Source organism: Pituophis catenifer, unplaced genomic scaffold (assembly GCF_029215685.1).
Source record: "Pituophis catenifer annectens isolate HBS135680 unplaced genomic scaffold, rPitCat1.0.hap2 SCAF_1, whole genome shotgun sequence".
NCBI lineage: Eukaryota > Metazoa > Chordata > Lepidosauria > Squamata > Colubridae > Pituophis > Pituophis catenifer.
In genome coordinates this window covers 159625715-159648793 of record NW_027256881.1, presented here as the reverse complement: position 1 = coordinate 159648793, position 23079 = coordinate 159625715, and the positions used below count along the sequence as shown (strand labels likewise).

General features: G+C 38.4%; 1 protein-coding gene across 4 annotated transcripts; it reads right to left on the bottom strand.

The window, feature by feature from the left end:
• Window positions 1–1999: 1999 nt before the first annotated feature.
• On the bottom strand, window positions 2000–17894 carry LOC139309044 (cytochrome P450 2K6-like). 4 transcript variants are annotated; one of them, XM_070933111.1, is made up of 9 exons: window positions 17611–17894; window positions 16457–16619; window positions 15411–15560; window positions 12812–12972; window positions 12442–12615; window positions 11755–11914; window positions 6360–6530; window positions 4207–4350; window positions 2000–2441 (listed from the first exon to the last, which is right to left on the bottom strand). In XM_070933111.1, exons 1-9 carry the CDS (start codon window positions 17791–17793, stop codon window positions 2257–2259), a joined length of 1491 nt encoding a protein of 496 aa, XP_070789212.1. In that variant the 5' UTR covers window positions 17794–17894; the 3' UTR covers window positions 2000–2256. The 4 variants fall into 4 exon arrangements, with proteins under 4 accessions (XP_070789212.1, XP_070789211.1, XP_070789209.1 ...); XM_070933108.1 differs by lacking the exons at window positions 2000–2441; window positions 6360–6530 and adding an exon at window positions 6536–6710 and having other exon boundaries at window positions 4263–4348; window positions 11767–11914; XM_070933109.1 differs by lacking the exons at window positions 2000–2441; window positions 6360–6530 and adding an exon at window positions 6536–6621 and having other exon boundaries at window positions 4263–4348; window positions 11767–11914.
• Between the last annotated feature and the right edge of the window lie 5185 nt (window positions 17895–23079).

Sequence of the window (23079 nt, the reverse complement as noted above, 5' to 3'; positions counted from 1 at the left end):
ACAAAGCTTTTCATCTACATGTACTCATGCAGTTTTACATAGAACTCATGAATCTAATTACTCCACAATTAAAACTATCACCTTAATTACCTTTTTAAATTTATTTCTTCTGCAAATACAAAGAAAATCTAGAAAAGAATATAATGAACAAAAACAGATTTAAAGGAGGTTTACAAATATACAAACATCCTGCTTGAGCAGGGGGCTGGACTAGAAGACCTCCAAGGTCCCTTCCAGCTCTACTCTATTCTATTCTATAGTCAAGTTAGCTAAAAATTAAAAAGGGTGTTAATATAAGTCTACACTTTGAAAATTTGAAAAGCACTAATATGCCATTATATAAATATCATTATAATATAATAATTGGCAAACTGGCAAAGCCGACTGAGTATACTTTATGAGGATTGCTATCATCTCACCCCTTATCCTAGATGAAATGCCAGAAGAAACCACTGGGGGATGTTGGACTTTGCTGGCATTGATTCTCCAGACTTCTTTCTTTTACTAAAGTACTGAGAGTTGTGATAATTGGGATGGCATGACAAATTTGTGAATAAATAAGCTGATTGGGAATTACTATGCTTTGTAACTTTTCTCAGTTCTTGAATATGACACACAACTGCAAAGCAACCCATTTCTTCAAATTTGTTGTATGTAAGACATTTCCTTGTGTTAAGCTGGATATTACATATCCCAGAGCAACCCTTCATTGTATTGATTCAAATCACTTTGCTCCTGTCTTTTTTCCTTTGCTTTTAATATTTACATAAATGTTATTTAGCAACCCCCTTAAATTTCCCTGGTGTTGAATCTGACCATTGATCAGTTCTGAGATTTTAGAGGTCTGCATCAGGGGTGAAATTCAAAATTTTTCCCTACCGGTTCTGTGGGTGTGGCTTGGTGGGCATGGCTATGTGGTCATGTGACTGGGTGGGTGTGGATATGTGGTCATGTGACTGGGTGGGTGTGGCTAGGTGGTCAGGTGGTCATGTCATTTCAGTGCCATTGTAACTTCGAATGGTCACTAAATGAACGGTTGTAAATTGAGGACTACCTGTATATGCAGAAGTTAATCCTATTAATTTCAAGGGGCCGCTGGATTCGGCTCCCTTCTAAACATGTAATTTCCAAAATAAAGTTATTGGCCTCATGAAATGGAAGGTGGGAACAGAGGGTGGATGGAATGGTTGTTAAATCGAGGGCTACCAGTATGGACTTCAACCTCCAGAATTCCCCAGCCTTCTTTTTGCTGCAGATCCCATATCCAGTGTCAAGATGAAGAGATGAGACAGCATTTTATCAATAAAAAATTAATTTTGAATTATTAGCTTTATATGATCAGAATCTTAAAACCAGACTTACGGTTGTAAAGATATAGGCAGATTTCATGTAAGAAAAGCTAGAATATTTGCTAGCTGCTAACCAATCTCCTTGATCCTAAGACATATACTAGCTAAATAACAAGTTTCACAGAACACAGCAGGAATAAATTGACAATGACAACTGGTAGTCCTCGACTTCCAACTATTCATTTAGTGACCATTCAAAATTAGAACAACACTGAAAAAATTGACTTATGACCATATTTCACACTTATGTCCATTGCAACATCCCCATGATCATGTGATCAAAATTCAGACAGTTTTGCAATCCTGGGAGGGGCGTCTGAGCTGCAATCCCAAAGAAAGGACACACTGCAGGAAAATCCCCTTCTTTTCCTGCCGATTGTTCTTTACTTGGGATTGCAGCACAGACACATATCCCCAAAATGCTCCATCTGAAGCCTTCAGCCTTGCAATTCTGGGAGGGGCGTCTGTGTTGAGATCCCAAAGAAAGAATGGTGTGTGTATGTATGTGAGAGAGAGAGAAAGAGAGAAAGATCCGATCCAACCTCGGAGAGTTATCCAGGGCTGGCAGCAATGTTCTCTCTGTCGTCGTCATCCCGCCCCTTCTCTCTCTCACACACACACAGGTCCCTCACCCTCCCAACCCTCCCAAGGCAGCCACATCCGTTCACTAACTTACTTTCCAGCTCTGTTCTCCACCATCACGTGCAGGGCAAGAAAAGTAGTCTTTGGGACTACGGTAAAAAAACCTTCCAACATAAACATTTCATGAATTTATAAGTTATTACCATTCATCTTCTAAACAACACATGAAACGTAGACAATACTGGATTCTTTGTTAAATTGTGCGTCTCAAAATGAAGGCAATTCAAGACTGAGAAAACAACTTGTTATAGTTTTTTGTGTCAGATCAGCGTAAAACAGCACAAGTCTTATACGGCACGGGAGCGGAGATAAGTCCAACAACAGGGGTCAGGTCCAGATCATCTTTAGATGTTCCTGGGGGTGGCTGGAAGGTAAATTTCTGCAAGAGGCTGGTAAAGAAGAGGAAGAGCTCCATTTTGGCAAGGTTCTCACCTGCACATACTCTCCGACCTGGAAGAAAGCATAGATGGCAAAAAGAGAGAGAGAGAGAGAGAGAGAGAGAGAGAGAGAGAGAGAGAGATTGATTTATGTTTATTGGTTTCTTAAACTATTTCACAGGGTTTCCCAATATTCTTTGGTCATACAGAGATCAGCATAGAGGGGGAAAAATAACATTTCAAAGATATGGAAAGAAGTAAAAATGCAGTAAAGGAATGGAGACCGAGAATTTTTTCCAACTAATAAATGGCAGCAGATTTCTGAATTTGAAGATAAAGTCAAAAAATTAATGCCAACACCGGAAAAACAGATGTGGGTATTATCCTTAAGATTTTTGATTCCCAAAGAGAGCAATTAAAATATTGTAGGGTAAGGTGCTTGTTCAGATATTGATGGAGCCAAGATATGTGTTGGGATGAGTGGATTATTACTCAATTGGACATAATCCAAAAATAACTTTATGGGGAAGATTTTAGGCCTCTCCAGGGCAACCCTTCTGCTTATCTAATTCTCTGCTCTTTTCGGGGGGGGGGGGATTAGTTCTTTGAATAGAGAAAACTTCAGAAAAAGGATTTTTGAAAAGGATGCTAATAAATATCCAATTGTGGTGCAGTCATGTATATTTTCATCCTGGTGCCATTGCAGGTAACCTTCAATTACTACTGTTGCAGCATCGCCATGGTCACGTGATCAAAATTCAAATGCCTGGCAACTAACTCATATTTATGACGGTTGCAGTGTCCCTGAGTCACTTTCTGAGGCCTTATGACAAAGAAAGGCAATGAGGAAGCCAGATTCACTTAACAACCGGTTCTAACTTAACAACCGCAGTGATTCACTTAACAATCTGGCAAGAAAAGTTGTAAAATGGGGCAAAGTTCACTTAACAAATGTATCATTTAGCAACAGAAATTTTGGACTCAATTGAGGTTGTAAGTCAAGGACTACCTGAACAATAAAAACTCTGAAGCCTCTCCTAGAATGTTATGAATATTATCAGTGCCACACTGGCTGCAGAGCATGGCTTTGGCATAGCTTGTAGGGAGATTTGCTAAGTGTCTGTTGAATAACATCGCTCTATCTCTGTGAACTCTGTCAAGGGGAAAATATTATTCCCTCTGTCCGCACTGCCCAGCTTACAATGAAATCAGGGCCAAACTACTGACCATAGTTGAATTCAAGGGCTTGGACTTCGAATGACTGAATTAGATTTTTTCAGATGTGTTTCTAAGCACTAGAATTCAGGATTCTATTTTTATTTTGTTGTCATTTAAACTTAGAAAGAATTTTTAAAATGTATTTAATTGTAGCCCTGGTTTAATTTCCCTTCTCTCTGATGCTCTTCCTTTACCATCTTATTTATTTTGCTTTGGTGCACTTTATGTTCCGATACATTGCTATGATCTAACAATAAAAGCTTAGGAAAAGCTAATAAAGGGGTCAAACTATGAAGAGCCAAAGTCTGTGTCCATCTGAAGGTCCCAGTCAGCCAGGAAGCTGAAAGACAAGATTCATCCCAGACTGCCAAAATGCGGAAATGCTGATACTGAGCATAGCAGGAATAACAGTAACTCATGCACAGGGTTGATGATTGCCCAGCCAGACTTTGGAATCAACTAGTTCCTGGGTGAGCCTGGCCACACATGTTGTCCATGAGGCCTAAACTTTATTAAAATAAGGTTTATGAGATTAAGATTGTATAACTTGTTTTCTTTTCAAACAAGGTGTTAAGGGTTGCCTTTTATGGGACATAATCTATGACATCAGAGAATCTTACCTGCAGAAAATGGCATGAATGCATCCCTCTTCACAAATTTTCCTTCAGAGTCAAGAAAATGTTCAGGGTAGAATTTATGTGGTTTCTCCCACTGAGATTCATCATGGAGCACAGACGTCAGCAAGGGAATGATGTATGTGCCCTAAAAAGTGAAAGGATAAAAGGTTAATGCATTTAATGCATAGTGATAGAAAAATGAATTATTCCTGTAAAAAGCATAACCTGAGTAACACCATTTTAAACACCATGTTTTACCTGGTAAAATTCCGAAATGGGCCTGTTTGGGGCCTGCCCATTCCAGAAGGGGAAGTCCACAAATAACGATACCATTTAGCATGGAAACATCTGTGTAGGGTATTTTTGAAGGGTATTGTTGGAGGGGAATTTCCGGGGCGGAATATGTGCCAAATATATTATATAAGACCTGAAACTAATGCTCGGGGGAACTGTTTGTATCAGTTTGTATTGGGCTTCTGTATCCTGAAAACTGTATTTAAACCATGTAATTGAAGTGGTCAGACGTCTTCTCTTTCATGGGAGAACCCTTTTGCAAAAGCTTGAAATATATATATAGCTTTATATATATATATTTAATAAATCCGCTGTTTTTTCTTGTTCACGCTCTCTGTTTCACTTATTATATGGTAATGCTGATTTCTGCATTTAACAATTGGCGCCCAAACAGGGACTTGAAGAAGTCCTTCTGGAATGGAATTTTTACCTAGGGGGCAGTGGGTACCCACGCTGATTTTAGCGGTCTGGACCAGGTGGTTCTTTTCCAGAGGGAATTGCTCTTCTTTAACCTGATGTGACAAGGACCTGAACAACTGAGCAGGGAGGTCTGAGCCATGTGGGATCAGGAATATAGTGCACTGACCCAGAGTGAGTATAAGTACAGGGTACTTATGGGATGTCTCGCTGGGGTGGTCTGACTCCTTGGATGTCTGGTGCCGTGTGGATGTTGAGATGCATTAGACATGATTAGTACTTACGTTAAACATGCTAACCTGAGCTTTCCTCTGCAGTTCCATTTTCTGGGCGATTGGAGTGGTCAGAGGCTAAGCATGTTGAGTGGATTTTTTAAAGGAAAAGGAGTTCAAATAGGGAAGTATCGGCTTTAGCTATAAATAGATAAGTAACTATGACGCCCCGACATGGAATATTTGTTAAGGATCCTGGAAATTAATCCTGGAATTTTGTAAAGTGTTTATTGAGAACTAAGTATTGGACTTGGAGCAATATTCAATTTAAAAAATTTATTAAAATTATATTTCCATTTGATCTGCATTTTTAATTAACTATCTGGTTGAACACTGATTTATTTTATGCACCTCTTGCTGGACTATAAATGTGAACTTTTTATCTCTTTTTACTGCTTTGCTTTGGAGTTATCAAACAATTTCGCTTTTGCTGCATGGCAACCTATTGTGCAAAGACTTTCTCCTTGATAACTTCACTATTGAGTTGATTTGATTTTTATTTGCATCAGATTTCTACTGCAAAGGATTTTGTATTTTACTACTTCTTAAAATAACTGTTTCATTTTTCTTTTTTATATATCTTTGATCTTTTTTCTTTTTCTTTTTAAATAAACGGGGATCTTCCATTTCTATTTACTCTCTATTGTGGGAAATATCTTCATTTTTTCTATGGTTATTTTGTTATGGAATATCTACTTCTTTTGTCCTTGAGAGGAATTGCCAATGTTTTCTTGTCAATGTCTGGCTATAAAAGAAATTTGGATTATATTAAAAATGAAAATAACAATAAATCAAGGATTTTGAATATTGCACATTATATACTTTTTTAATTTTGGAAATAAAAATAAGAAAAAATATCAAAAAAATGCAAGACCCAATAAATAATAAAGGCTTACTGAAGGCAGGGAGGGGAAATAAAGCAATAAGCCAAGATGAGGAAGAAATAAAAGAATAGAGCAAGAGAGGAAAGTTCCTCTCATGAATCAAGAGGTGGGACAGTTTCAGAATGCCAGATGCCAAAAAATATATCTCCCATTGGTACCTTGAAAGATACATCTATGAAAATTGTTCTAATAAGATAACAGTCTGTGACCTTATAATTGATTTAACCAATTCCATTAATTGCAGACTACTTTTTTCTACCCACTGAACATGATTTCCTATTAATCATGTTGGCGATAAAGAAGCCTTTGAAAGTTATATCCATAGTGGTTGCATGTGGCAAATTGGAGGGAATAATATTAGCAAATCTTTGAAATTCATGAATTACAGCATCGGTGTAAGGCATTTTGACTCGGTGGTCAGTCCTTGGTTGAATATCACCAATCTCTCTTGCAATTGGATCTTACCTGGGAGAACAAAATGATATTATGTATCAAGATGATTCATGTACTGATCTTTTTAAACCGCCAGAAGTCATGTAGTCTCCAAATTGCTGAATAAAACAAAATATTTTTTTCTTTGAAGAACTGGTGCTAAACCGTGAAGGAACTTTGTCAGATATTAGAGGAACAAAGCAGATTCCTATAGGAGGAAATATCAGAAGGATATAGAGAACAAATTCATATATGAGGGAAATATTACAAAGATATAGAAATATTATTAGTAATTATAAAAGTCATACCTTCAGTAGAGTTCAACATTTGCACCAGTACATCCAAACATATTTCACCTGCACTATTAGAAAATAGAATATTTTCATTTAGAGAAGAGATTTTCCTCCATTTTGTTCTTAGTATTTAATTCCTTCAAAAATTTGGAAATATTACATTCTGTTAATCATGAATGTAACTGTTCCTTTAATCTTTTACTCTCATCTTTCTTCTTTCAACGTGTTTTCTGATGTGATGCTATAAGTTTTCCTGTTTCATTTGCATTTCCAAAATGATTTTGTTTGACATATTTTAATGTTCTTTTTGAAATCATGTGCCCATATCACAGAGGAAATCTGCATTTCTTTGATAGTGAGAACCTTAGAGATGCAACACATATGAATCCTTAAGTACACTTGGTATCTTGTGGAAAGAAACATAATCGCTTGCTGTTGGATTTTCAACCTCTATCAGATTTTCTGATATTCTCTGATATTCTCTTCTATTGGATTTTCAATCTCCCAAAATTGGTCAAATATCCACATCATGAAAAAACTTTCTTGAGTTTGTGTGAACTCTGTAGACCTCTTCATATATCGTCTTTATCTCTTTGCGTTGCCTCTGCTAAAATTTCCGCCATTGTCTCTCCTAAGTCTTCGTCTTTATTTTCCATGATATTCTGAAATCTACGGTAGAATGATGCTTTCTCCATTTCCAAATACACAATCGATTCTTCTAGTTCCCTACTGATTGACACATGTTTTTGTTCCAACGTCTCTATTTTCTTATCTGTTTGTTCCATTTTTGATTCCACTGTTTGGATCCTTTGTTCGTTTCTGGAAATATTCTGTTGGGTTTTTTCTATTTTATCGTCCATTTTCTAAATATTTTCCTTCATTTCTCCCATATCTGGTGTGTTATGTTCCAAATGATGATCTGTCTGTATTCGAAAGTCCCACATGATCTTTTCGAATATAGGTATGTTGTATTTTTTAAATAATGACCAGTGGACTAATTTAGCAACTCGATCATATCTAGCTCTGTAATCAGTTTATGCAATTTTGCTGCATTCACATATTAAATGTGAAACAGTTTCGACTTTGTTGTTGCAAAGTCATCATTTTGGATTATTGGTGGATTTTTGTATCTTTGCTTTCATGGCATTAGTTTGTAGTGCTTGTTCTTGAGCGGCAAGTATTAAACTTTCTGTTTCTTTCTTGATGGTTCATCTCTTAAGCCATGCTCATGTCAAGTTGTTATCATATTTTCAACATCATCATTATTATTATTATTATTATTATTATTATTATTATTATTATTATTATTATTATTATTATTTACTTTATTCATTAAACATGAAACTCAGTCAACTGAACATTCAAAAATGCATCACAAATATCATTGACTGGTGCTAATGGTTGATACGGGTTGCTGCCAGTGTCCTAGGTATCAACCAAGTACCTTCTTAAGGTGTACGTTGTTCCAAGTAGCGCAGTTTTTTGCAGATCCTCTGGTGTTATTGCAGGAAGCTGCAATTTGTTGATGTATCTTATAAAATTCTTGAACATGGTACCAAGTGCCCCGATGACAATGGATATCATGGTTACATGTTTAATCCATAGCCGTGTAGTTTCGATGCCCAGGTCACGATATTTCATGATTTTTTCCAGTTCTTTTTCTTCGAATCTGGCATCTCTTGGTACTGCAATGTGAATAAATTGTACATTTCGGTTTTCGACAACTGTGATATCTGGTGTGTTGTGTTCCAAGTGGCGATCTGTCTGTATTCGAAAGTCCCACAAGATCTCCACCTTTTCATTTTCTATAACTTTTTTCACTTTATGTTCCCATGACTTAAAATTAGAAGAATGGTACAATGAAACATGGAAATTTGCATTAAATGATAAATTGACTTGTGATATTAAAATTAGAAGTGGTATATATAAAGAAAATGTTTTTTGGAACACTTGGCAACCATTTGTGGACTTTGCACTTGGGAGATTGGATGAATCGGCACCAGTACCTTATCAAAGAGATTTCTGGAAGAATTGAAGACTTCAAGTTCCTAAAACTTCCTTTCCATTTGTATAGCACGTTGGGGGGAAAAAAAATTTCTTTCCTTACTATTGATTTTTTGTATTGAATTTTTTTTTCCTTTCTGTTATTCTTTAACAATAAAAATATAATAAAATTTTTTTAAAAAAATGTTTTTCTTCGTTTCGCATTTTTTAGTACCATTTTGTCAATGAGCAGCTGATCTTTTGTTCCTCTTGATTTTTTATAATTTCCTTTTTCTTCTACTGGATACAAACTGTTTTCCATCAGATGATTGAATACTGAATGTGCCAGTATTCTTGTAAAAAGTTTGAATGTTGTTGGCAGACAAGTAATTGGGTGATAGTTGCTTGGCTCTGTGCCCGTCTCTGGATCTTTCATTATCAAGTATGTTTGACTAGCTGTTAACCATTTTTGCTTGCTGCATTTTGAAGCATTTGATCAAATTGAGTGGCCATGCGATAATGGAGGCTGGTCAGGTGTTTCAGCCAGTATCCATGCAGTTCGTCCAGGCCAGGTGCACTCCAGTTCTTGACTTTCTTTGCTTGTTTTGCCACCATGTCAGTTGTTATTACAATATTTTCCATTTTGTTTCGTGTTGTTTGTTGTTGAATATCTTTGATCCAGGAGGCAGTTTTGTTGTGTTCCACTGGGTTTTTCCACAGTTCTTTCCAAAATTTCAAAGTTTTTTCTTTACATGGGTGAACATTAGTTTGGACTCAATTTTCATCAAGGGACTGGTACAAGAGGTGTTGGTTTCTTCTAAACTGGACATTTTCATGATATTGTTTAATTCGTCCTTCATATCTTTCAATTTACTTTGCTGTTGCTATTACACACTGTTTTAGTTCTTCCATGGTTTCCATTATTGTTTTTTCCTCCAGGTTGTATTTATTGTGTAAACTATTTTTCAGCTTTTTGTTATTTAGTTTTCCTTCTTTCAAGTACTTCAGATTGCTGAATCCCCTCGTAGTTTTTTTTATTTCATTTTCAAGTCGAATTTTCTACTTTGGTGTTCCAGTGGGTTTCTTGTTTGGCATTTTATAACCCAGTTCTGCAATTATAATGGCAGCTGTGCTATACATTAGTTGTTTGATTTCATATGGTGTGCAGGATGGGATGGAGGTTAAAATGCTGTTCACAGCAGTTAGTAGATCTTTCACTCATTTGCTATGCACTTCACAAATGGTAGGTAGTCTTTTTCTTTCTATGTTTTCTTTTATGTGGTTTTCAATCTTTTCTTTCAGCATTTTTTGCTAGATCACTTAGCTCTACACTTTCGAGTTGTTGCACAGGAGGAATTTCATCCTGTATGTTGGTTTCTTCCACTGGTTGGTCAGTTTGTTCAGGTGTTGGAACAGTTTCTTCAGCCTGTTCATCATTACCTGTTGTTTTCTTTTTAGTCAATATTTCTAGATGTTGCATTTCCACATCTGTGAAAACTTTATTATGGATGATGAAGCGTCTTTCATCCATTAATCTTTGTTCAGTTACATCACTTTCCGGGTGTTTTTCCTTCCACAGTTGCATCATTCTTTTTTTGAAATCCTCTGACTGATGGTTCTGCCTGGTAATAATATTTGATGATTTCTCAATTTTTTTCAGTTGTCCAAGTTTTGTGCTTTTGTTTTAGTCACTTTGCAGTTGCACGCCCTGGTTCTCTAGCAGTAACAACTGAGCCCTGTAGCCTCTTTTTTGACAGATGTCCAGGAGCCATAGCATCTGATGTGGTCCTTATTGACCCGGGCAATGCTTGATCCAGTGTGGATTTTTGTTGATTCCCTCTCATCATTAGTGATAGTAGGTGCTTGGTTGGTTCACGGTGGCTAAGCCACTACTGATCCAAAAATGATAATTCCATAACCGTAGGAACTGGACCGAATAGCTGTCCAGGCCGAGCCATGGCTGCCTAACTCTTTGTTTAGTGGCAGAAAGGCAGGATAAAGAATGGGGGGAGGAAAGAGGGCTAACTGCCTATTGGGTGGCAGAATTAGGAATGGGGAGAAGGAAAGAGACTTAACTACCTGTTGGGTGGCAGAATCAGGAATTATTATTATTATTATTCTCTTTTATTCTTTAAAAATGAAACTCAGTCAACTGGATATTTAAAAATGCATCACAAATACCATTGACTGGTGCTAATAGTTGATACGGGTTGCTGCCACCGTCCTAGGTGTCAACCATGTACCTTCTTAAAATATATGATGTTCCGAGTAGCGCAGTTTTTTGCAGTTCTGCTGGTGTTATTGCCGGAAGCTGCAATTTCTTGAAGTGTTTTGTGAAATTCTTGGACATGGTACCAAGTGCCCCAATGACAATAGGTATTACTGTGACATGTTTCATCCATAGCCATGTAGTTTCTATGGCCAGGTCGCAATATTTCATGATTTTTTTCCAGTTCTTTTTCTTCGACTCTGGTGTCTCCTGGTACTGCGATGTCAATAAATTGTACATTTCGGTTTTCGACAACTGTGATATCTGGCGTGTTGTGTTCCAAGTGATTATTATTATTATTATTATTTTTCCCATCTTTTCTACTACCTACTCCATTGGAATCTTACAGTTATTATTACCTTGTAGTTTGTATTTATACTGAGACCTTATGCACTGGAGACAAAATCATTGTGTGTCCAATCACACTTGGCCAATAAAGTAATCTCTTCTCTACTCTTCTCTTCTCTTCTCTTCTCTTCTCTTCTCTTCTCTTCTCTTCTCTTCTCTTCTCTTCTCTTCTCTTCTCTTCTCTTCTCTTCCACTCCACTCCACTCCACTCCACTCCACTCCACTCCACTCCACTAGTATTCTTATTTGAAAGGCAACTTAATTCTTGGCTTATCACTTTGCCTTCATTCAAGTAACGTGCTAAATGCCAACCATTCTTTTTCAGTCATTTTTTAATTTTTATTACAAGCCAATATTACGAAAGTGCTTACTCTGAATTTCTGGGTACTTCATCATTAGGAGTATGGCCCAGCGCAGAGTGTTTGATGTTGTGTCTGTTCCGGCACCAAATAAATTCTCTACAAGACCTATAAGATTTTCGTTATGGAAATATCCATCATGTGTCATCTTCATATTCTCCTGAAGTGGATAAAGAAAATACTAGTAAGAGAGCTCAATCTACCCACATGATCAATATTCCTGAAATCTAAGAGAGCTCAATCTACCCACATGATCAATATTCCTGAAATCTAAGAGGGCACTTCCTATGTGGGTAATAACCTCCCTGAGAGGTTATAGTTGACCCAAGTTTACCGGATTTCTAGAAGGAAATCAAACAGTTGCACAGAAAGAGAAACAATTGGCATAAAGGGTTCACCCATTCCCACCCCCACTTGGACCCACTTCTCCAGAAAGGGATCAATATTGAGGGCATTTTTAATGGAGAGAGAAATCCATTAAATCCATGGTTGTAGTTTTAAGTAGCTGCAGATTCTGAAATAAAGTAATGAAGAGGGAATGGTTAAAATTACTTTGGAAATTTGTTTGTTCTATATTTCTGAAAGAAAGATCTTAACCAACCTGCAGATTGTATATATGGAGGCTCGTTTTTAAAATATTTTAAAAAAAAATTGGTAATAACAGATATGGGTAAAATAATCCATTACCTGCCTTTGCCGAACAAGAAATGATTCAATAAAATTCCTCTGGTCATTTTCATCAAGGTCTTGGAGATATTCTATGAAGGTGGTCTGTATGAAATCATGGAGCTCCTTTTGATTCTTCATTATTGTTTTATGAGCACCCAAAAGGAACCCCAACATGGGAAAAAAATTATATAGCTAAAAGAATGATAAAGGAAAACACATATTATGGAAGTTGAACATTTTGAATTTTTCAGGTGGAAATCTCAAACATTTTTGTCAAAACAATGCTATGGGAAGCAACATGCTTTGCTTTTCAACAAAGCTTGAATGACGCAGATTCTGTTGCCTGTTTTTCATGGCATTTTTTTTGCCAAATATGAAATTAGATTACCAACACAGCAGGGCTTCCCAGAAGCTGAACATTTTCCCTAATTATCTTCAGCAGTCGTAAAAATGTGGCATCTTCATATTCATAGCGTTTCTCAAGTAGAATAGAAACTATGATGTTGGAAACAGCAGCAGTGAGAATTCTTGTGATGTCAAAGGGTTTTCCTGGACAAAAACAATAGGTTAAAAAAATTGTGAATAAAACCAGGATTAAATCTGTTTTCTACTCCATTTCTACTCAAAATCAGTTTACATAAAGGGAGCATTGCTCACAGAAAGCTACAGCTAGTGCTGATAACATTGGAATACTTCTATTTATATTAAAAATATGAAAAAAGTATTTCAATGTTAATTCATTTTCCAAGAATCAGAACTATAATATCTGACCACACATTAGTGATGTTTTCTTTGCAACTGTTGAACTCCTTGAGGATAAAATATTTAGCAAAGTTATTGCATTGCATCTTCATTAAATTATTGTTTTAAAGTTTTAAAGATCAAATAGCTTGACCGAAGGCAGGGAGGAGCAAGAACTCCAGTTTACAACACATTTTCATGCTTAGATGAAGGACTTGCAACCCCCTCTAAATAGAGGATTTAGAGGAGTCTCTAAAGAAGAATAAGTCTAGAAGTGATTGATGAGAGACTGTCGTATTACACTGAATTAACAATTCAAGTCCTCTGGAACCACTTTTCCATCCATAAGTCACATTTCTGTAAATATACTTAGCATAAATTGGACAAGGAAGCATGTTTATAGGGAAAAAACAATGGGTTTAAGACAGGGGTGGGTTCTAAAATTTTTTACTACCAGTTCTGTGGGCGTGGCTTATTTTGTGGGTGTGGCTTGTGGGGGGGGTAATGTGACTGGGTGGGTGTGGCCAACTTTTTTTTCTTTTTTTTTTCTTTTTACTTGTGGGAGAAGCCTGAATCTTAGCTGGAGAGAACGGCCACAGCCTGCCCCCGTCCTCTCTCTCCAAAGTTCCTTGTGGCAGAGGCAGCATTGCTTACCCGTTGAAAGTGCAGCCCTGGCTGCTGTTTCTGCCACTTCTCCAACCACTCAGAGCCCTGTATAATAGTGCTGTGGCTTGCTTGAGGTAGCTGCAGTTTGGACTTCCCCCCCCCCACCGTTCCTCCATCTTCTACTACTTGAGTTGGAATCTCGCGGCATGGCCGAGGCTGAGGAGGGGTGGGATAGTAGCTGTACAGATCCCCCGCGCGGTGTGTGTCCCTTGAGCTGCAATGATGAAGCACTTTGCCAAGGAAAGCAGAGTCTCAGGCTGCTCCTGGAGCAGCCAGGAGAAGGAGAAGCTGCCAGTGGGGAGGCAAGCCACCCCAGGAGGACTGGAGGAGAGCACAGCTTCTCACTCATGGAGATCTACCAGTGGGGAAATGGGCCTGGTAAGAGGTGCGCTGGCTAGGAAGCAGTCGTGCTTCCTGACCAGAGAGGGTTGCACAAACCTTTGCTGGAGTGAACGTGCAACCCTCTCCTGCCAGGGAGCATGACCGCTTCCTGGCTCATGCATTTCTCTCTGCCCCGGCAGTTGCTCCTGGTGCTGCCAGAGAAGCGGCACCATGAGAACCGCTCTTGCTGGGGGCAAGAGGGTGGCGGCGGCAGGAGCAGCAGCCCAGGGCTTCCCTCCCTCTCTCCCTCTGGAGGCTGCAGCAGCAGACAGTTCAAGCCAGCTAAGAGGCAATGTTCCTCCTCCTGCCAGCCTTGAGCCCAGCTCCAGGCAACGTCCAGCCAGTCATACCTGGCCACTCCTTGCATCAGCCCATGTGGATCCCAGGCAGCGTAACTTTAGGACCTTTCTTCATAGTGGCGGTGACGAGGCAGGTAGGCAGCCGGGTATAGGGGAGCGATTGGCAGCAGCGCTCCTGGCTGGAAAAGGGCAGAGTCCCGGGGCTGCATGTGGGCAATGATGGCATGGCTGTTGTGCATGCGCACTAAGACGTTAAGGCCAGCTGATCTGAGACAGATAGAGGGGCTGTGTCTTGGTTTCTAAGACCATCGAAAATATGTGTTTTCCGATGGTCTCTTAGGCGACCCCTGTGAAAGGGTCGTTCGACCCTCAAAGGGTTGAGAACCACTGTTTTAGAAGCTTCTGATGATCAGGCAAGTCAGCTTGGATCGCCAGAGGCTTTTAAAGGCATTTTTTCCCTACAACCTCTTCGGCTGAAGAGGTTGCAGAAAAAAATGCTTTTAGAAGCTTCTGAGAACCCAGCTGAGTCACACGATCAGCAGAGGCTTTTTAAAAATCTTTTAAAAGCATTTTTTCAGTCAAAGAGGTTGTAGAAAAAATGCTTTTAAGTAAAAAAAAAAAAGCCTCTGATGAGGTGGGCGGGGTAAGTGAGTGGCGACTGGGCCGGGGACCGGTTCGGGGGCATGGCCAGCCAATGTTATTACCGTTTCTCCGAACTACTAAATTTTTTTACTACCGGTTCTTGCAAACCAGTGTGAACCGGGAGCAATGCAACACTGGTTTAAGAATTGTTTTAGAGAAGGTACCTTGGTCACTTGATATAATCTGCAGAAATTATTTCCTGTTCTACCTGTTCTGGATTTATCCCAGAAGATGCTCCATTACAGTATACAGACCCACCTGCATAAGTCTCCATTGTCTTTGTTAAGACACTGCACTCTTCTGTGATTTTGTCCTCAATGGTCCTCTTGCCCATTCCATAATCCCGTAATGTGGATAATGTAAACCGTCGTATCACTTTCCAGTGCTCACCATGAGCAAAAGTAAGACCTGAAGAGAAAATGGGTAAGATAGTGAAATATAATTTTATCATCCTTTGCTCATTCTTGTTTTACGACTTCATTAAAACATGTTCTATCAATTTGATCAAGTGTTTCATCCAGTCTGTCCAGGAAGTAGGCTGAAAGGTATTTCAAAGTTTGTGTCAAAGAGTTCTGCTCTGTTTCCTTGATCCTCTGCGTTTGATATCCAGCCTTCAGCATCTCCTTATCAAAACAAAACAAACAAAACAAAAGAAAAATGAAAGCAATCATCATTTTTCCATATGCAAATATCTTATAAATGATTCAAAACTATAATTCCAAATCATCTGGCATCTTAATACATTATTATTTTTCAAAAATATCATATACCAAACACTTTTTTTCTGCCTAGTCCAAACATCATACATTTTAAAAACTTAAAAGCAAATTTACAGTATCTTTTAAGGATGTAGAAATTCACCAGTGAGTCCTAGCTGGTCGAAAGGGTCTTAATCTTTGAGAGACACTGGCAAAAACATTGTACAAAGAAAAGGTTTGTATAACCATGTATATGAGGAGAGAGGCAGGCAGAAATCCTTCCTATGCAATTCCTCAAACACCCATCCCCCACCCCCAAATTTGCCAATATGCAGAATGAAACAGGGTGGTGAGGAGCATGTGAGGCTCAGGGGCTTGATACGATATTGACACAGCTTTTTATTCTGAAGTTACCTCCATTGGCACTGAGAGACAAATTCACAGTGGCACAAGAAAGGTTTTAGTTGGATTTTCATCCTGGTTGGATTTTCAGAAGCTATTTCACTCATCTGAGATTCTTCTGATGCAAACCTCAAATGAAAAAAATCTATACTGATCACACATCTGAAAGGTTTGTCAACTCCAATCCAAAATGAAATAACTCACCAAACCCTTTTGTTGCCTCTTCCAAAATGGGAACAAAGGGCCTCTCTGCAAATGCCTCTGCCTGGTTCACTAGAGCCTCTTTGACCGTCTCATAGCCTGTCAGCACCACCATCTCCTGCAATCCCAGTTTGATACGGAAAAAGGGACCATATTCTTTTGACCACTGGAATTCAGCAGAAGGGAATCAAAGAGACAATTTTAATCAATGATTGGAATCACATATATAGAAGATGTTTACGAAACTACATGTCAAAATTCAGAGGCACATATAATGTTATTTCCTTTTTCTATTCTATTGAGAATTGTGATGGTATATTTACCATTTATTTATATTTTTTAAATTTTCATACGTTCTATATTTATCATTTAAAAATGCTTATATAATAAAAGATCCTCACAATAGAAATGCTTATCAAGTTGAGAAAAGGGTTCTAATATGTTGGAACCACATCATCTGTGCAGGACGTACTGTGAATCATAGAATCATAGGCCTAGAAGGGACCTTGGAGGTCTTCTATTCCAACCCTCTACTCAAGGCAGGAGCCTTATACCATCCCAGTCAAATTGTTGTCCAGTATATTTTTGAAAGCCTTCAGTGGTGGAGCACCCACAACTCCAAGAAGCAGGTTATTCCATTGATTAATTGTTCTCACTGTCAGAAAATATGTCCTAACTTCTAGGTTGTATCTCTCTTTAACAAGTTTCCACCCATTACTTCTTGTTCTGCCCTTAATTTTGGTTGTGTACTGGCCACTGCAGAAATTGATTTAATAACTTATAATTCTGCTTAAAATGTGCAAACATGGGAGTTCCTTTAAGTACATCTCCAGTCATTCAAGCTTAAGAGCATTTATATTTCCCCAAAGGCTCCTTAGGATTTGAACATTTCTGCAAATCTAAATAATCAGAAAATTATTTATTCAATTAGAACATTTTACATTGATTAACAAAAAGATTTTCTTGAAATAATCCTTCCAGAATATTTAAATGTATTCAGATATCAGCTAAATCTCCACTTTTTGAACATTTCCATATATAGTAAACACCATCAAGGAGCACATCAGACTTACCTGACCAAGTTATAAGGTTTTTGTCCCATCCCAACAAGTTTTGGCAAATAACAGTAAAGAAACTTGTTAATTATCAGGCTTTACCTCTATCAATGTTCCGTAAGGCCTCTTCAGATCCATCATGTGCAGGTTTCCCAAAATAGGTATAGTTCTGGGTCCCGGAGGGAGATTGTGGGAGCTGTTATTCCTGGAACTGTTCTTTTTCAAAAGGAACATAATTGCAAAAATAAATAGGAATAAAGTTAAAATTGCTCCGGTCCATTCCATTTCCTTTCAGTAAGCAGTCTTCAATAAAAATTACAATTTTGAAACCTGAAATGATTCCAGCATGTATTTCAAAGCAATGCAATAGGCAGAGCCCAGCTACTCTTTCTACTGAATCCTCAGACTGCTCTGTTCAATAAAGGACTTTTGAACTTTGCCCTTGTTTTTTTCTAATAGGAATTATTTGATCTGTCCCAACATGTGTTACACAAATAGTGAAATCATCAAAAGCTTACCAAACCATTTTCATGTATTTGTACTTCATAATAACCCAGCTTTTTAAGACCGATATACAATAATTACATAATCTCTTAAAATCATGGAAAACTGTGATTTCCTGTGTTAGCACTTTCCTCTTCTTTTAAGAATATTTCCATTTAGAGAAGAGAAGCACTAAATATTGACTCTCAGTTTACATTTTTAATGAAATGTAAATTGGACCTCAGAGAGATGTGTCAAGGTCTGATCCAATTGAAATACATTATTTTTAACAGAAAGCCACTATATCCTTGTCTCAAAGTAAGATATGAAGGGCAACTTTTCTCTTGGTTTTATTTGCTATTAACTTGCTAAGACAAAGGGAAAAATAAGGGAAGATGGAATAAACATAGAACATAGAATAACAAAGTTGGAAGGAACCTTGGAGGCCTTCTGGTCCAGCCCCTGCTTGAGCAGGAGATCCTGTACCATTTCAGACAACTGGCTGTCCAGTCTCTTCTTAAAAGCTTCCAGTGATGGAGCCCCCACAAACCTCTGAAGGCAAGACATCCCAATGGTTGATTGCTCTCACCATTAGAAAATTTCTCCTTAGTTCCAGGTTGCTTTTCTCCTTTATTAGTTTTCATCCATTGTTTCTTGTCTTGCCTTCTGGTGCTTTGGAAAATAGGTTGACCTCATCATTTTTGTGGAAGTCCCTCAAATCTTGGAACACTGCTGTTCTTCACTGAAGAATGGTTGCAAGAATTAAAGATGATTAAGCCCCTTAATCATCCTTGTTGTTCTTCTCTTCACCTTTCCAGTGTCTCAACATCTTTTCTATATTGTGCTGACCAGAATAGGATGCAGTATTCAAAGTGAGATCTCACTAAGGCTTTGTAAAGTGGTACTAATACTTCACATGATCTTGATGCTATCCCTCTATTAATGCGGTCCAGGGTTGCATTGGCTTTTTTGGCTGCTGCTGCATCTGGTGGCTCATACTTAAGTGATTGTGTATTAGGATTCCAAGATCCCTCTTACAGTTACTGGTAACCACTGCCCACCTCCCTCCATGTGAGTGTAGTTCTTTTAAGGACTGCACATTGAATACAATTTGTCACCCAGTTACAAATCCATCTATGCCACATTTTTCTAGCTTACCAAAAAGTTGGTTGTGGTCTACTTTGTCAAATGCCTTACTGAATTCTAAGTAGATGGAGGTGACAGCAGGAGAGGAGCCAGGCCAGCTGTCAGGGGGAAAGAAGTTGGGGTTCCAAGCTGGGGTTGACTTCTTATTTGGGAGAGAGGGTTGTTGAGGAAGGGGCAGGGCGCAGAGGCCTAGGGGAGCACCTGGCTGGGGTGGGGTGGGTCAGGGCCAAGACAGCAGGAGCCTGCCCTTTGCCATCTCCAGGGCAACTCTGCAGGTCAGATCAAAACACATCATGGGCTGAATCTGGACTGCGGGCCTTGAGTTTGACATGTCTGTTTTAGAGAGATTAAGAACAATAAGGGGTCCTTTGTCCTTTCTAAGTTTAATTGTTTTATTGCAGATATTTAATTATCCAAACTAGGTAACATCATCAGTGCTAGTAAGATTAAGAACAGTGGGGAAATAGAAGGCCAGTCTATTAGGACTAAAGGTTAAGGTGACCAGATTTTAACATTGGTAAAGAGGGACATTGTGGGCGTGGCTTATTTTGTGGGCGTGGCTAGCTGGTCATGTGACTGGGTGGGCGTGGCTAGCTGGTCATGTGACCGGGTGGCCATGGCTATGTCTATAGGGTAAGGTGAACAGATTTTAACATTGGTAAGAAGGACACAATTGTGGGCGTGGCTTATTGTGTGGGCGTGGCTTGGAGGCCATGTGACTGGGTGGGCGTGGCTACCTGGTCATGTGACCGGGTGGCCATGGCTATGTGTATAGGGACTACTCAGAGGGCTGAAAAGTCATTTCTGACAGGTCCTCACACTTTTGACTGGTCCTCACACTTATGACCATCCTCACATTTATGCCCGTGCAGCATTCTTAACAACCATGTCACTCATTTCACAACTGCTTCTCTTCAACAAGGTGACAAGATAGGGCAAAAATGTAAAATGTGAGGACAGTCGTAAGTTCGAGGACTGGTCAAAAGTGTGAGGACCAGTCAAAAATAACTTTTTCAGCCCTCTGAGTAGTCCATATGCACAAAAGGACTAACCAGAGGGCTGAAAAAAGTCATTTCTGACAGGTCCTCGCACTTTTGACTGGTCCTCACACTTATGACCATCCTCACATTTATGCCCGTGCAGCATTCTTAACAACCATGTCACTCATTTCACAACTGCTTCTCTTCAACATGGTGACAAGATAGGGCAAAAATGTAAAATGTGAGGACAGTCGTAAGTTCGAGGACTGGTCAAAAGTGTGAGGACAAGTCAAAAATAACTTTTTCAGCCCTCTGAGTAGTCCATATGCACAAAAGGACTAACCAGAGAGCTGAAAAAAGTCATTTCTGACAGGTCCTCGCACTTTTGACTGGTCCTCACACTTATGACCATCCTCACATTTATGCCCATGCAGCATTCTTAACAACCATGTCACTCATTTCACAACTGCTTCTCTTCACCATGATGACAAGATAGGGCAAAAATGTAAAATGTGAGGACAGTCATAAGTTCGAGGACTGGTCAAAAGTGTGAGGACCAGTCAAAAATAACTTTTTCAGCCCTCTGAGTAGTCCATATGCATTAAAGGATTACAGCAATAGAGAGGGATGAAGGAATGGAAATTAGAGTAGGAGTGAGGGTAAGAGAGGGAGGAAGAGAGGAGGAGAAGGAGAAAGAAAGAGGAAGTAGGGAGGAGAAAAAGAGGGTGGGGGGAAGAGAAAGTAAGAAGGAAAGAAAAGAGAGAGGTGGTAGGTTTGAGGAGAAAGATTGCTGTACAATAAAAAAGATGAAAGGGAAGAAAGCCAACCCCAAGCAAATATAAAGATATTAAGATAAAGAATGAATTGTTAAACTTTAAAGAATAAAAGAGAACAAATATGAATAAATAGCAATAATTAGAAACACACATACAAACATACAATGTATTTTCTTTGAAAAGAATATTTGGCTGGTTCACAAATTTAAACAGCGTTTAGTCATTTCAATTAAATTTACAATTTCTATATTTCCTTTTTGCCATATTTATTCCTCATCTATTTTTTAAAAAAACCAATATTACCCTTCATCCTCATCTCTAATCTTAATCAAATTCAATTTTTCCCTTCTATTCTATATTATACCCCTTCCCATTGTCATCTATTTTTATATCCATCCTCACATTGTTTAATTATGTAATTATGTAATACAGTTGTTTAATACAAATTCAACATTTTAATATAAATCAATTAGTTATATAACTACCTTTTTTGTATATTAATCAATATGAACATGAATATTCCAATTATTTCCATGCAATCCAATTTCTTACAAATCAATTAATTATATTTACCAATAATAATAAACCAAATAATTTCTCCCATATATTCCTCCGAACCACAACTTAACCATTTCTGCTTTCAACACAATATACAATTAATAGTATCTCAATTATTACAATTCCCTAGTTAAATACAGCTTTTTTTCCTTTGTGTTTTAAAATCTTGAACTCTCCTCCTAAATTTCCCATTGTTTGCAGTTTTTCACCTACCTTTTTTGGGGAGGAAAAATAAAAATAAAAATAAATCTCTCTCTGCCTCATTTTGTCACGCTGCACCAAACACCCTGGTTTCGGTTTCGTTTCTGAAGCTTAGCTAGGGGAAAAAAAAACTGCTTTACACTGATTGCCTGTAGGGCGGCCCTTTGAAGCCCCGGGCAAGAGTTTAAACAGTTTTTTTTTTCTTCTAGCCATCAGCTGGGGCTCAAGAAAAATCGGGACTTTTTTGAAACGCCGCGGGACGCGGGACAAATTGCTCAAAAGCGGGACTGTCCCGCCAAAAGCGGGACGTCTGGTCACCTTACTAAAGGTATCAAGTCACTATGGAAAGAACTGAATTTTCTACCAGTAAGTTATCATCATCTTCTAGGCCCTAACCTGAATTTGAGGCATTCCTGTCTCAATTCTCAACTGGGCATTGCTAAAATACTCAAGTGGATAAAGCTAAAATTGATTGCAGGGATTTTGTTTGTATGGTTTCCAGAGATTCTTTCTTCAAAATAAATAAATAACTAATTCCTGTTTTTGTCCCATAAAGAATTTGTGTCAATGTTTTAGTTTCAAAAAAATTTAAGGTTGCGGGAATTAATTGTCCTCGGCCTGCATATAAAAAAATAAAATAAAAAATTATGGCATTTGAGGACCAAAAGGCTTATTTCATTGGGTGGTCCAGGTGTGATTTCCAAGTACCTTTGATATGGAAAACCACCCCATGGTATTTAAATAGATTGACCTATTCTAGGTTATGCCCTTCAATACTCTCCAGGAGTATTGAATAGCTCTTTTGGCAAAAATTAGGATTTTTGATTTATCAAAATTGAGGACCAGATTATTTTGTCTACAATATTTTAATATTGCTGGCATAGCTCCCTTCAGTCCAATTGGTGAAATGATAGTGTCAGCATAAAGAAGTATTGGGATTTTGCATTGTGCTAAATTAGGAGGATGCAAGTTTGGATTGCAAAAGGTAAAAAAAATACGGTAATATAAAGATTGAAAAAGGAAGGGTCAGTGGTGGGATTCAAATAATTTAACAACTGCCCTAATGACCGGCTGGATGGGCATGTGTCAGCCTCTATGATGCTTGCTTGTTTTTGGCTGCCATTGTAATGGGAGGGGGGAGGCATTGCTGGTATTTGGGGGTGGGGGAAGTGAGCTGGTGGAGATGTCTCGAAAAAGGGAGGAAAATTCTCGCTGTCTTCATAGCAGCTGCAGAGAGAGCTGATAGCTGTCAAGGTCAACTATTCCGGCATACCAGAGAGGCATACTCCTCTCCCCTTTTCCACTTCCTTGTTGTTTCCTTTTTCAATTCAATCTGAGATAGTATTCGAGCAGCCCCGATTTCTATTCACATACATCTTCATTTCAAATTCCTTTTTTACTTTATAATTATATCTCTTCTTACATTC

Bases quoted from the DNA above. Each gene is read 5' to 3' on its own strand.
- LOC139309044 (XM_070933111.1), bottom strand. From the start codon at position 17,793: ATGGAATGGACCGGAGCAATTTTAACTTTATTCCTATTTATTTTTGCA. The intron at 11,915-12,441 runs GTAATGGATTAT...TATCCACTTCAG, and splicing joins TTCTTGTTCGGCAAAGGCAG to GAGAATATGAAGATGACACA. The intron at 2,442-4,206 runs GTAAGATTCTCT...GCTTTCTTCCAG, and splicing joins ATTCATGCCATTTTCTGCAG to GTCGGAGAGTATGTGCAGGT.